This window comes from Pelodiscus sinensis, chromosome 1 (genome assembly GCF_052426305.1).
Source record: "Pelodiscus sinensis isolate ZL-2025 chromosome 1, ASM5242630v1, whole genome shotgun sequence".
Classification (NCBI taxonomy): Eukaryota; Metazoa; Chordata; order Testudines; family Trionychidae; genus Pelodiscus; species Pelodiscus sinensis.
This window is the reverse complement of record NC_143052.1, coordinates 269,322,568-269,336,551: the sequence shown is the minus strand read 5'-3', so window position 1 is coordinate 269,336,551 and position 13,984 is coordinate 269,322,568. Positions and strand designations below refer to the sequence as shown.

Genomic DNA, 13,984 nt, shown 5'->3' with positions numbered 1-13,984 from the left:
AACCTCAGTTTGGGACATCCAGAGGCTGTATTTCACTATGGCCAAACACAGCATTAATGCATGCATAGATAACAATAGAATCTTCCTTGAAAATGATATAAAAGATTTGCCTGATGTAATTACTGGTTTTTGTCATTGAGATTCCATGGCAGGGCTGCCTTTACCCCACCCCTCTGGTATGACACTTTCCCAAACCAGCCCTCAGTGTGTGCAGCCGGAACCAACGGCAGCACATTGTTGACCTTCTGCAGGGTTATGTCAGCGATTGCAGCCCATAGATAAGTGTAGGATAATCAAAAATGTTTCCTTGTACAAGTGATGCACAAGTGATGTTTCTTGGGGAAACATCAACTCTCCCCCTGCACACGCACACGCGCACACACTCTCTCTCTCATTTTTAGGAAATCACCATGATATAAGTGTCTGCAGAGATCTGCTTGCCTCCACGATGGTCGAACAAAGTGGGAATATATTTCCAGGGCCTTGCATGGTATAGAACTGTAACAATCTTTATCATGAAAAATACAGTCACTATTGGTAATGGATGGTTACGTTTTCAGGCCAGGACTTGAGGAGTCAGCCATCTTGGACACCATCAAACAGAATATACCAACTAAGGTGTGGGAGTATTGGGGAGAGCCACGGATGTGTGATGATCTGGTGAAGGATTTGCTGGGTCACTCCACTGCTCAGTCAATCAAAAGAGAGTAGAGACAAGTTAGGGAGACAGAGTGAAGAGCACAGCCTCTACCTTCCCAAATCATGCATGACTGCAAAGGTGAAATTCTGCATCCAGCAACCATTCCTTACACTCCACTCCTTACATTTCCCCCCTTACACTCCACTCCCTGCAAAACCAACTTGGATAGCTGGCCATCAGCACAGCGGTGAGGTTGTAAAATACAATTAAAAACAAATGTCAGGTATTTTTTCATGAATTTTTTTTTTTTTATTTTGTGTTGAACCCACACAACACTCTGGCCTGAATGCCTCGCCTACAACCCAAACACAGAGAAACCTCAAGTCCCCTCATTGTCAGAGAGGTTCCTCAGAGCCTCCCTGATATTGATGGCCAACATAAGCATTCCTCTTAATAGCTCAAGTGTCTGGTCAAAGTGTGAGTCAAAATGCTGTACCTCAGTGCTCCACTCATGGGATATCCTTACTCTCACAAATGATGTAAGCAAAAGAATGCGGCCACCACCTTGGGGATATGATCCTCCTAAATGTCCAGCCTGCTATAGAGATCCTTCCATCTCTCCTTCAGTCTGCCAGAGGCACATTCAACAACCATTTGGCAGTGGCTTAGCCTGTTGTTGAACTGCTCCTTGCTGCTGTCCAGGTGCCCCATGTAAGGCTTCATGTACCATGGCTATAAGGGGAAGGCTGTATCATCTGCGATCACTGTGGGCATTTCCATATCTCCTACTGCAAATTTCAAGTCTAGAAAAAGTGGCAGCATGTACAGGCCACTGTTCCTGCCACAGTTAGAAAAGGCCTTTTCAACAAAGCCAGCCACTGTCATCCATATTTCCCAAAGTCACTGTCCTGTCCAGCAAAATGTCATTTATCACACTTGCAGAAATACTGCCCCAATGGTAAACTTGCCTACTCCAAAGAGATTCGCAGCTGAACAGTAGCAGTGTGGTGTGGTCAGCTTCCATACTGCAATGGCCACACGCTTCTCAGCTCTCATTGGGGTGTCCTTGCACCACAGTTCAGGGGCCAGCTCAGCACATAGCTCCAGGGAGGTTGCTTTACTCATTCAGAAGTTCTATAGCCACTTCTCTCATCCCTCTTGACAATGCGGTCCCACCACTTAGAACTGGTTTCCCTAGCCTTGGCATGGTGCACGCAGCTGCCTGGAAAAACCTGGAGCCCCAGTGTGGCACATGTGGCTGCCTTGCGGGTCCCAGCAGTGGTGGCTGCCTAGCGGGGTTGGCAGGACCAGCAGGACGTGAGGAGCTGGCCAGCAGGCTGGGCAGGGGGTTTGGCAGCAGGGGCTAGAGAAATTACCTTCCCTGTTCCAGCAAATCTCTTATCCGGGACCGGTCAAGTTCCAAGGGTGCCGGACCAGGGATACCCAACCTGTCCAAATTGCAGCAGCTAATATAAAACTGGTCAGATGGACTGCAGAAGTGAATATAGGGCTAAAATAAATGGCACCAGCCCTCAAAGAGATCAGGGTCTAAGTACATTAGTGAGAGAGTAGTTGGATTAAGTAAAACAGGGAGAGTGCTCTAACTTTTTGTTCTCATTGAGAGCATAAGAACACAAGGGCAGTATGCCTGGAACCCAAAAGTTTTATAAGAAGGAACATGAAGGAGCTGTTCTCTCAACTTTTGCCTGTGTGTCTAGATATTGTCATGGAACCACTACTGTACAGTGATGCACCAGAGGGCAGTCCAACTGGCTGGCAGTGGGGTGCCTGTTGTGCTGGTGGCACGAACTGGCCCTCTGATGGTGGGGCTTGGCTTATGCACATTCTGTATCCTACAACAGTTACTCCCATTGTAAGGCATAATGGAGCAGCTGTTTCCCATTGTCCAGCAAATGGCCCAGACCTGCACTTCTAGTTCTGTTGCCTGGGAGGGGGGAGGGTGGTTCTGTGGAGAGGAATTACTCTGTGCTTTTACACTGTCCTGCCACCAATAAAGTTATTGCAATTGTCACATCACAATATAGCCTTTAAAGAATTGTCTATAACAAAGATAGCTCCTGCGACTCGCTGTCTGAGCTTTGCTTTGTGACCATGATGTCTTCAGGGCAGGGTCTTCCTTGCTTGGTGAATTTTTTAACTTGTGGGACAGAAGCCAGTGTTGCTGCTGAATCTGTTTTGGGGGAAGGAGGAGCAAGAATCAAAATTCAAGGCTGGAGGGGGAGAAAAGCCCCATGAAGGGAAAGTGGGGTTCCCTTTACCTGGAAACCTTTAATTTAACCATGGACTTGGGGATTCAAGGACCTGCATTGTGGAATAGAGCAGGCAGAGGTCACAGACCTGTCTTGAGTCTTGGGCTACTGTATATCTGGAAGATTGGGTGAGGGGGCAGACGCTAAAGGTAGGGGGAAAACTGTATATGCATTTACCTTCAGTGTATTCAAGTATCCAGAAAGCAAGCATTTCAAGTGCTGTTTTCCTGTCAAACATTAACTATAGCTCTACTCAGCTGATTTATGGTGCAAAATGTATTGTTTTACACTGGATTTAATTTACAATTAGAAATTCTAATTTCTGAAAGACTGCTCCCTTTGGAATGTACTAGACAATAATCCAGGATATTTGTAAGGAGACTTCACTGATCTCCCTTTCTTTAAGCTAAGCAAGCATCCTGGCAGACAGACTTAGCCTTTGTGGCTTTTTGCAGGTGGTCCGTGAATCAGGAAATAAGACTCAATATGTCTGTATTAGGGATGTTAATTGGATAACTGGGGAAAATTTCTGCAGTTACATGGTAACACGCACCAGCACGGGGGTGTAGCCAGCTCTCCAGCAGTGCAGCAGTATCCTTGTTGCAACTTTAGTACGTTGACGCAAACAAATGTAGCACATGTCTGGCTGCCTGGGCTAAGATGCCCCGTCCAAGCTGCAGTGCAGACTAGAGATGTAAAAGTATAACCATTTACACCATTAACTGATAAGCCTGGGTTTATCAGTCACCGTGAATGATTGCAAGCTCCCACCCTGCTCCCGGCGAGCTGGCTGCCTCTTACAAAAATAAATGGCATTACATTTTCATAATATCACTTATCTGAATAATATACTGCAGATTGCATTATGCCCCCAGAGCCCGGTATGAAATTTCATTGATATCAAATCATAGTGATCGAAAGCCCTATTCTTGTAACATGTCAGGTTCCCAATATAATTTTTTTGACTTTATCAGTTTTATAAACCAAAAAGTAATTTTTTATGCAGACAAGGCAAATCTCTGTATAGAATCGATTTAAGTGTTTGTAATCGTATTTTCCTTACTGATAATCGTGCTACACTTTTCATTGTTCTAAGATGAATGTGTCACTTCGTGTATTTATCCAATTCATAGTGCTTATTTGGTGCTCTTTTCTGAGGTTCAGTAGCTTCTAGTAAGTTCTGTAGAGCCATGGTCACCAACAGGTCGAGTGCGATCGACCACTCGATCATGAGGCCTCGACCCGTCGATCGTGAGGTGTCCTGTTCCCCCCCGCCCCCAAGAAGCCCCACTAACTACCTCAAATGAAAATGGAAGTAGTGTCAGCTTCCCGGGGATGGACAGAAGTCCCACAGTTTAGCGCTACTTCCGGCGGTTCCGGAAGTGCGCTTGCTGCTCTGCCAGATGCAGCGTGGGAGGGAGCATCGGCTCCCTGCACTGCACAGAAGGGGTGAGTCAGCCCCAGGTCAGGCGTGCGCGTGAGGATTCCCTGCGTGAGGGGGTGTTTATGTATGTGCTGGGCAGGCCCCAGAGCAGGCACGCACGGGGTTTTCCTGTGCCGCACGAGGGAAAAAGGGGGGGATGTTTCAGCCCGACGCGGGCATTTTCCTGTGCTGCGGAGGGGCAGGTGCGCGAGGGGGTTTCAGCCCCGGGGCAGGTGCGTATGAGGGGGGAGGGTTGCCTGAGTGGGCTTCCCCACTTGGCGGGAGGGGGCGGGGCCAGCAGAGGTATGCAACGGGTCTTCCTTCCTTCGCGGGGGAGGAGGGTCGGCACTGGAGGAAGCCCGGGATGGAGGCTTCCCTCCGTGGCTGGTGTAGGGTACCCCCCGTCCCTCCCCCATGCTGCCGAATCCTGTCCCCCACTGGCACCCTGGCCCCTGCTGCAGAAACCTGTCCTTCTGGCACCCTGTTCCCTCTCCCCTCCCCCAGAACCCGCTAGCATCCCTCCCTAGTACTGTGTCCCCTGCTCCCGACTGACTTTTCTATGGGTTAGTGACCCCTGACTCAAGGCAGGTTCCCTGACATTCTGATTAATAAAGACAATGCAGAAACTTTTTGTTTGACCTAGTATTTTATTTAAAAATGAAACCTTTGCCAACAAACCCCCAATTGGGGCCAAGCCCCCATCTGGCCACAACCACTCCTGCATTCCCCCTTCCCCAGACCCTAGATTTGAGCCTATCATGCACTGGAACCCCCTGCCCTGAGCCCCATCACATACCCCAACCCAAATTCCTGCACCCTCACATCCACAAGCCTGTGGCTTGCTTAGTACCCCAACACTGCCCGGCCTGAAGACCCCTCCCTGAGACAGTGACCCCTTCTCCACCTCCTCCTGCATCCAGATTTCCTCCCAGAGCTTGCACCTCTCACCCCTTCCCACCCCCAAATCTTTCATTCCCACCCCAGAGACTACACATCCTGTCTCAACCCAGCAAGGGTCCGGCTAGACTGCAGGAGTTTTTCAGGATTCTGGAGATATCCCAGAAAAACTCTTCTGCTTCCAGGGTTGCGTTTGTTCTTCCACTAAAAAAAGCGGAAGAGCAAACAATCTCTTTCGGTCACCCCTATATTCCTCTTTCCATGAGGAATAAGGGGGCTTCCAAAAGAAGGGTTTGTTTTCTGACGTTTGGTCCAGTCTAGACAGGCCAAATGTTGGAAAGCCCTCTTCCTACAGCAGAATTTTTTAATTTTTTTTTAAATTTTTAAAGCAGCAGTATAAGGCTTGGGGATAGCAAGTGAAGGAGAGGAGGAGAATAGAGAGGGCGGGGCTTCAAGGAAGGAGCGGGGCGGTAGATCTTGACTTGGTCTGTCATTTAAAAAGTGATCTTAGGTGTAAAAAGTTTGGAGACCACTGCTGTAGAGGATATAACACTTGCTCTTTTAAAAAAGAATCTACTTTTATTTGTCTGTCTTCTCTATTTAAAATAACTGGCTTGATGGATGTTAGCTAGTGCACTTTTTAAACTGTATATCGTTAGGAACATTTAGATTTCTGAAGGATATGATTTTTTTATCTCTAATCTTGTAAATATACTCATTTATTCATTAAAGTTACTTAGTTTGTATGGCTAAAGAAGAGTAACTAATACAGCTACTATTTCTCTTGGTCGTAGTGGCATTTATTTTCAACTGGATTGGATTTTGTTTATCCTTCTGTATAACTAACACCATAGCAGGAAGATATGGTGCAATCTGTGGATTTGGTCTATCGCTGATTAAATGGATTCTCATTGTACGGGTAAGGTTCCAGATGACTATTTTATGACTGTCTCTACTAAAATAGTATGAATCAAGATTGTTTCAGTGTATCTACTTTATTTAAAATACCACTTAAAGTGGTATGTATGCATTTTTATTATATGGTTCTAATATTTAACAGTTAATACAATAAAATATTGACTAAAGTAGACACTGAAAAATTTTGTCAGCTAATATCTTTTTATTCAATTAATAGCTTTTACTGTCCTTTTAATGTGTGGGTTATTGAACATTGGCGTTGCTTTGTATCTGCTGTAACAGTTTTTACCTTGCAGTGTTCCTATTTCTATCAAAAAGGATTTAACTGTGAAAGATTATGCAAGAATCAAATAAAGGTGTATTATAAACTTAGGTTCTTACATTCCATCAAATCAATTGATACAAGTGTCTCGACAGGGCCTCCTTGGAGCTTTTGGGAGGTGAAGAAATTCCTTAATAGCCCTATTGTTGTTCTCTGTGACATGCCCGGAATCTATTGACACAGCTCTGCCAGCAGACTTTCATCCCACGAGGATGCGTACTTATACATCTGTATTTAGATTTTTCCCCAGGGAGCACTTTCCCATGGTTCCTGCACTGTTGAAGAGGGGAGGGAATGCTGCTGCCATGCCATAACCCCTCAGAATTCCCCAAATCCACATCCTTGTAAGAGAGTCTGGGGGCGGGGTTTGGAGAATGGGGACTCCCAGGCAGTTTGCCCAATGGCTCTGGTCAGTGATTGTCCGTGGGTTGGGAGATTGAGATCCTGCGTTAAATGAAACTGTAAGGTAGAAAATTTAAAAAGAGAAATGCTTACTAAAAAAAAAAAACAACCTATGGAACTCACTGCCAGTCTGCTGTTGAAACCAAGAATTTGGCAAGATTCAGAAAGGAGTTGGATGTTTATGTGAATAACAAGAATATCCAACGTGAATGCCAAAAAGGGCTTGGAAGGGATAGTAGACTATTCTACAGGGCTTAAGCTAGTCTCTAAAATGATTCCTTTTGTATATTTAGATTTAAAATATTTACAATGAGATTCACTTGGCAAGCTGGGTCCATTCAAACAATGTTTTTAATCCAGTAAAATGTGAAGTTATATATCTAAGAACTAAATATAGGCCAACCCTACAAAATGGAGGATTGTAACTATATAAGTGGTGACTCTAAAAAGCATTATGGGGCTATGGTTAGAAGCCTGCAAATCCGCAGGTGTCTGCATCTGTGGATGTGGATGTATACGGATGATTTTGCAGATGCGGACACACATTCCTGTTTCTGTACCATGAAGGGCACTGGTTAAGGTAAGCAAGCAATTTAACATAAACTAGCTGTGCAAAGAGGGCTACTGCAGTCCTAGGATTTATACACAGCAGATGAGAAGCTGGGAGGTGATCCTTACTTCTTCCTGGAGTACTGGAATATTGTGTCCAGTTCTGTTGTCAACATTTAAAAAAAAAAAAAGTGGTTTCCAAAAAATTCTGGTGTGTGGAGAAAAGAGCTGCAAAAATGATTCATGTAAGGCATTTTCTCCAGTTCAATAAGAGATTTTAGACCTCAGTCTTTTTAATAAAAAAAGTTTGAAAGATGCTTTGATAAGTATGTCTTCAAAAGGTCTTTAATTTAGTGGGAACAGGCGTAATAAGAACAAAGGGCTGAAAGCTGAAGCAATACAAATTTGGGGGTACAAAAAAAGGCATGTTTTTAATAGTGAGGATGATTCACCACTGGAACAAACTACCAAGGGAAATGGTAGAGTGTCCTACTCTTGATGTCTTTTTCTGGATGCTGCTCTGGGGAAATGCTTAAAAACAGCACAAGTTACCGGGATCAATATAGGGTTAACTGTGAGCAATTTAATGTCCTATAATATACAGGACAGATAACCTAATAGTCCCTTCTGTGCTTTAACTTTGAATCTGTGGTACTGGAGCACGTGTTCACAGGCACAGAACTTTCAGCTCAATCCAAATAAGGTGGGAGCTAGGGCATCTTTTGTGCTCTCCCAGTTTGGAGCTGTTATGGGGCTGCAGAAGCTCTTGGTGTGATTTCAGCACTGCAATATTATCTAGCCAGTATATGGCAACCTCATTTGGTTGCCCTGAATGTGGCATTGTTGCCAAGAATCTCTATAACACTGTGCGATGTGGCCTCTCCCTAATGTCCCAGCTATGCCTCCTCTCCAGTACTTGGTATGGGGCTCTTGAGGAAAAACAGCCTTACAGCTTTTTCCTCAGTTTGTGCCAGGGGAATTTTCTCTTGGCTAATTTGGGGCTTTTAGGTCCCTTTATGTTACACTGGCCTCTTTTTACCTAATGTACAAAGGCTGAGGAGAGGGAGTTGAGGAATCTCATCCTTTCTAGAAATTAGAAGGCATCTCTCCTGAGATTATCCAAAATATGCCTATTTTTGGTTCCTAGCATATACATGTTGGGTTACTTGGTCCCACTGCAATGCACTGGGCTGGATTTGTGGTCTCTTAAAGTCACAAATGCAGGCAGGAAGGGACCTTTGTCTCTGAAGCAACTGATGCTAGATATCTAGGAATCCAAGATAGGGATTTGAGAACTGAAACAATTATAAAAATGTTTCAACTCTCAATTCCAACACTGACTCTACCTTACATGAATACTTGATTTTTTTTTTTAAAGAAGTTACTTGTAATGAGTGCTGTTAGAGACCAAAGACTTTTTGTAATGAATTTTAACTAATGAATGAAAAATATTTCTACTCTGGAAAAATACTAATGAAGTTCATAAACCTAATCCTCAGTAGTCTAACTCTATAGAACTCCATTGATTGGTTTATACCAACTGAGGATCTGACCTCATATCTTAACTTTAGTGTATGTGATGTCTGGGCTTTTATAGTAGGGCAATGGCTACACTACATGCTTTGCCAGAAGAGGCAATGCAAATGAAGTGTGGATTAGCATTTTCTCGTGCTTCATTTGCATAATCTCTTTTGGTCACTTTTTGCGCAAGGGGTTTTTGTGCAAAAACCCCTTGCGCAAAAAGTGACCGGAAGAGAATATGCAAATGAAGCACGAGAAAATGCTAATCCACACTTCATTTGTATTGCCTCTTCTGGCAAAGCGTGTAGTACAGGCAGTCCCCGAGTTACGCAGATCCGACGTAAGTCGGATCCGCAGTTACGGACGGGGATTTTCTCGCCCCGGAGGACTGGAGCGGCGGGACGCCTGGTCCCGCCGCCCACCTCCTCTGGGGCGAGAAAAGCTGCTCCCCGTCTCCCTGGTCTGCTGGGGGAGCCAGCAGACTAGGGAGACGCGGAGCAAAGCGGCGGAGGACCCGGGCCGGACCCGCGGCGCTGATCTGGAAGCGCCGCGGTCCGGCCCGGGTCCTCCGCCGCTTTGCTCCACGTCTCCCTGGTCTGCTGGGGGGGGGGACGCAGCTATTGTGTCCCCCCCAGCAGACCAGGAAGACGTGGAGCAAAGCCCGGGGCCTGTGGTAGAGCAGGTGGGGCGCTGCCGGTTGGTCCCGCAGCACCGCTCCTTGGCGCTACTGGACCAACCCGGCAGCACCCCAGCTGCTCTGCCTCAGGCGTCTCCAAGTCAGCCGCTGCTGAAACTGACCAGCGGCTGACTACAGGAAGCCTGAGGCAGAGTTGCTCTGCCCCAGGCTTACTGGAATCAGCTGCTGATCAGTTTCAGCAGCAGCTGACTTGGGGACGCCTGGAGTTCTTAAGTTGAATCTGTATTTAAGTCGGAACTGGTGTCACAGATTCAGCCACTGTTGAAACTGATTAGTTTCAGCAGCGGCTGAATCTGGATGCCAGTTCCGACTTACATACAGATTCAACTTAAGAACAAACCTACAGTCCCTATCTTGTACGTAACCCGGGGACTGCCTGTATAGACAAAGCCTAGCTATTCTACAAAATGTGCTGTAAAGGAGTGTATGGGTAAGCTCTGTGACAGTATGCATCAAACAAGCTGAACAGCGGTAGGCAGGGAGTATACAGAACATTATTGAATTATTACAGCTTGCACAAATTATTCTGTTCCTTTTTAATAACTACTAAGGAAGAGTTAAAAATAGGGGTAAGGAGAGCTGATGTGCACTCTGGGGGCATTTAATTAACCTTTTTATCAGTGAATCACTCAGTCTGGAGTCTGGTTAAGGAAAAGATACCAGTCTCAAATACCCTCACACCCAGCCCTCCAGCTGCCTGTTCATATTCCCACAAAACAGAGAGGACAAGACTGTCTACCATGGTCACTAACAGGAACTGTTGAAATGCACTTCAAGGTTCATTGTAGCTGTGTTCAGTTCACTGCTGTGAACTGAATGCTGGAGCATCTAGTTTGAAAATGAAAAGGCTTTAATGAGTTGGAGGTCTTTATGGGGCTGGTATTCTTGGCAGCGATTAACAGTAGGGGGTATACAGAAGGTCAAAAGCTCTTCTTTTGAGGGGTCAGCAGAACATCCCTGTCTGATAAGATTAAACTAATGTGGCTTTTGGTGTTTAATATCTAAAGCAGCAGGCTGCTGTAGTGTGCTTGGGATTGCAGACATTAAAAAGAGGTGACAGTAATTCATTTTAATAGAAAATGCGAGATGATTCAAATAAGTATTATATTTTTAACAAGTTTAGAAATCCTTTGTTAAAAAACACTAAACTGACACCGTTTGTGTATTTTATAGCTTCTTGAAATAATTGTTTGCTTTTCTACTTGAGTGTATTTTATATTTTAATTTGCTAGTTCACTGTATCATATCTACATTTAAAATATATTCAAGATACTACCACTTAAAATTGATTAATCCTTGTATTTTTCAGTTCTCAGACTATTTTACTGGATATTTCAATGGACAGTACTGGCTTTGGTGGATATTTCTCGTACTTGGTAAGTTACAATTCAAAACAAATCTTATATTGATAGAGAATTTCTTAATGAGTTCTGTATATGTTTTTAAAAATCAAAACATTACAATATGTACTAAAAGCTGTATGCTTTTGTCATCTGTTAAAAATCATCTTTAGTATTTTATTTGCATTGCTTTTACCAAAGTCTTAGATGCACTCCTATTCCTGTGTGAATCTCTGGTTAGTCTGATCTTCAGTTCAGAGTTCTATGCTGTTAATATAATTGTGCACATGTCTGATTTGTAACTTGTGTGTTTAAAAACAAAAATAAATAAATGCGGCTGGTGAGAGTGTAGAAATTACACAATTGGAAACTATAAGTTTAAGAAACATGGTAGTTATAAGTGTTAATTTTCAATGTCTACATTGATGATCAAAGTGCTCAGAAGATACCACCATCGAAAATCAGTCTGGGTGATCTACGAAAGTATCCTTTTTTTGTCTTTGAAATACATATTACATTAATCATTAGTCAGGCAAAGGGAAAGGCGTCATGCTTTTTGATCACAGTACTTCCGTTTAGTCTGTTTTCTTTGACTAAGAAATCTGTTCAGATTCATAAAATTTCTGGTTTTTGCTCTTTAGTTTCTGCTTTAGTTAAATATTGACGAACATACTACCCTTGTAGTTTTTGCGAGAGTTCAGTCTATACCATTAACTTATTTTAATTCCTGCTATTTTCTAACTGGAAACGTACTAAAATGTGATGTGAATCAGTAGGTGGCACTCTTTCCACTTGAGATGTTAGGGGCCTTACACTGGTTGAGTGAGATGTAGAAAAGAGATCTTAACTGTTGAGGAGTAATAAAGATCATTGGAATATGCCAGTAACCGAACATTTTTCTTCGTGCTTTCGACTGAATATGAGAAGTATTCTTAACTTTTTATATTTAATTTGTTTTTGCTCTGTTGCTGTGCACTGTTGGAGAAATCAGTGGGAATTGCAAATGGTGAAAACCTGAGCACCAGGCCTTTTAAATAGCTTTTGTATTTTATCCCAGAGGCGACTTCATTTCAATAGTGGGTGAAATGATTCTGTATAAAATTTTGGGCCAAAATTTTCAGACGTGAGTGCCTGAAGTCAAGACATTTAACTCATTTTTGCCCACCTATATAAAAGATGTGCCTCAAGTTCCCATTGATTTCAGTAACATCTTGTGAGTAAATTCAAATTGAGAAGCTTAACTTCACTCTCAAAAGTTGGAAAATATTAACCTTATTTTTTAATGTTTATAATATGTTTTGGGATAAAAGGCATTTAAATGTATTGAATAATTATAATTCATTATTCTAAAGATAAATAAATGTTTGGACTGACATAATTGTTTGCATATTTTAAGATTACAGTATTTAACATCTTAGGCTATGTATTGCAGTGACTAAATTGTGACCCTCTGGTTTTTAAGTGGAGACTCTTAACAGAACACAGAAAAGAATACTCTGAGTTTGAAGGGACACAGATATAAATGATTTACTACTTTCTGGCGAATACTATTTAATGGGCATAATCTGTTTTTTTTTATCTTTTGAACAAAAAAAAAAATACGAAAGTTTTACTGCTCTCCTGCTTCTGTGCAAAAGGATTTTTTGAATGGTGCCAGCAAACATGCTAAGGCCCACCCATCTTTCCTTTCCTTCATGGTGTAGACACCAGCTGCATATTCAGTTCCTTTAAGGCCCTGGAGAGATGGGGAATACTACCGACAAGAACCAGACTGACTACTAACAAAATACTGTTTTAAACACTGGAGGGGAGGATGATTTGGGCGTGGGGGAGGACGTGGAAGGGAAAATACAATTGTATAAAAAGTTGCTTTATGATTCTAAAAAAAAAAAAAAAAAAAAATTCCACTACTATTGGCTAAGTCTCCACCTGGAAGAAATTCAAAAAGTTGATTGAGCTTGGATCTGCTGCTTAATATGTATGCTATCAAAAATTAGCTTTCAGTTGTGGTTCCTTGAAAGCCTATCAGCCCTCTCTTGATGCTCTTGCACAGCCCTTACAGCTGTATGTGGAAGCAATTTGTGTTGATGACTGCAGGTTCATGCAGTAGAATGCCAGTCTTACCTTCACCTCTCTGTTACCTCAGCATTCAGCTTAGTAATAAAACTATATGACCTACTTTTAGTTAGAGCCAAACGAAATGTTCTGGTTAAAATACTTTTCACTGAAAACGTTTTATCAGGTCAACCAAAATATTTCATGAATTTGTGTTGATTTAGGTGAATAGTTCCAGTTGAAAAAGCAAAATGCTCATTGGATAAGAGAGAGCAAGAGAGACTTGATAGTCCAATTCACAGGGTCTGCACCTTATGAATTGAGTGGGAGACATGTGGATTCTTCTTTGAGTGCTTGTTCATGTCCATTCAACAAAGGTGTGTGTGCCTGCCACGTGCACCCGTGCCAGAAACTTTTCCCCTAAGTAGTACCTGTAGGGACCAGCGTCTCCAGTGCCCCCTGGAGTGGCGCATGCATGCCGCGCTATATAGGGTACCCCCGTCCCTCCATCATCCTTAGTTCCTTCTTACTGCCAGTGACCGTGCGTGGAACAGATGTTCTAGCCTTAGCTGTAGCAAGCACTCCCTTTGCATTGTGATAGTCATTAATGAACTGGTGAAGTACTAGTGAACTGTTGAACTTCGGTCCCTCCAACAGACTCTGTCTGGGGGATGAGACTCCCTTCTTCTGGCTTCAAAGTCTGCGTAGCATGTCGCAGGCCCATGCCAGTCAGCAATCCACATTCTGACTGCTTTTTTTGCCTGGAGGAAAGACGTGTGTTGGACACGTGTCGCATTTGTAGGTCCTTCCATCCTAAAACTATTAAAGAGTGGAGCATTTATCTGAAAGCTCTCTTAATGGATCAGCAGTTGGACTCGGCACCAAGTGACGGTGCCTTGGTGCGCAGTGCACTGCCGGCGTCAACAGCTTGGTGCCAGTCATCACTCACA

At 43.5% G+C, this 13,984-nt stretch overlaps 1 protein-coding gene across 3 annotated transcripts in view; it reads left to right on the top strand.

Annotated features, from left to right (window-relative positions):
• The window catches only part of NDFIP2 (Nedd4 family interacting protein 2), an 83,671-nt gene that overhangs the window by 56,323 nt on the left and 13,364 nt on the right, over nucleotides 1-13,984 (top strand). For all 3 annotated transcript variants that reach the window (XM_075918832.2, XM_075918833.2, XM_075918834.2), the window contains 2 exons: nucleotides 6,025-6,149; nucleotides 10,949-11,015. In XM_075918832.2, the coding sequence (XP_075774947.1) occupies nucleotides 6,025-6,149; nucleotides 10,949-11,015 (192 nt within the window). The remainder of the gene's footprint in view (nucleotides 1-6,024; nucleotides 6,150-10,948; nucleotides 11,016-13,984) is intronic.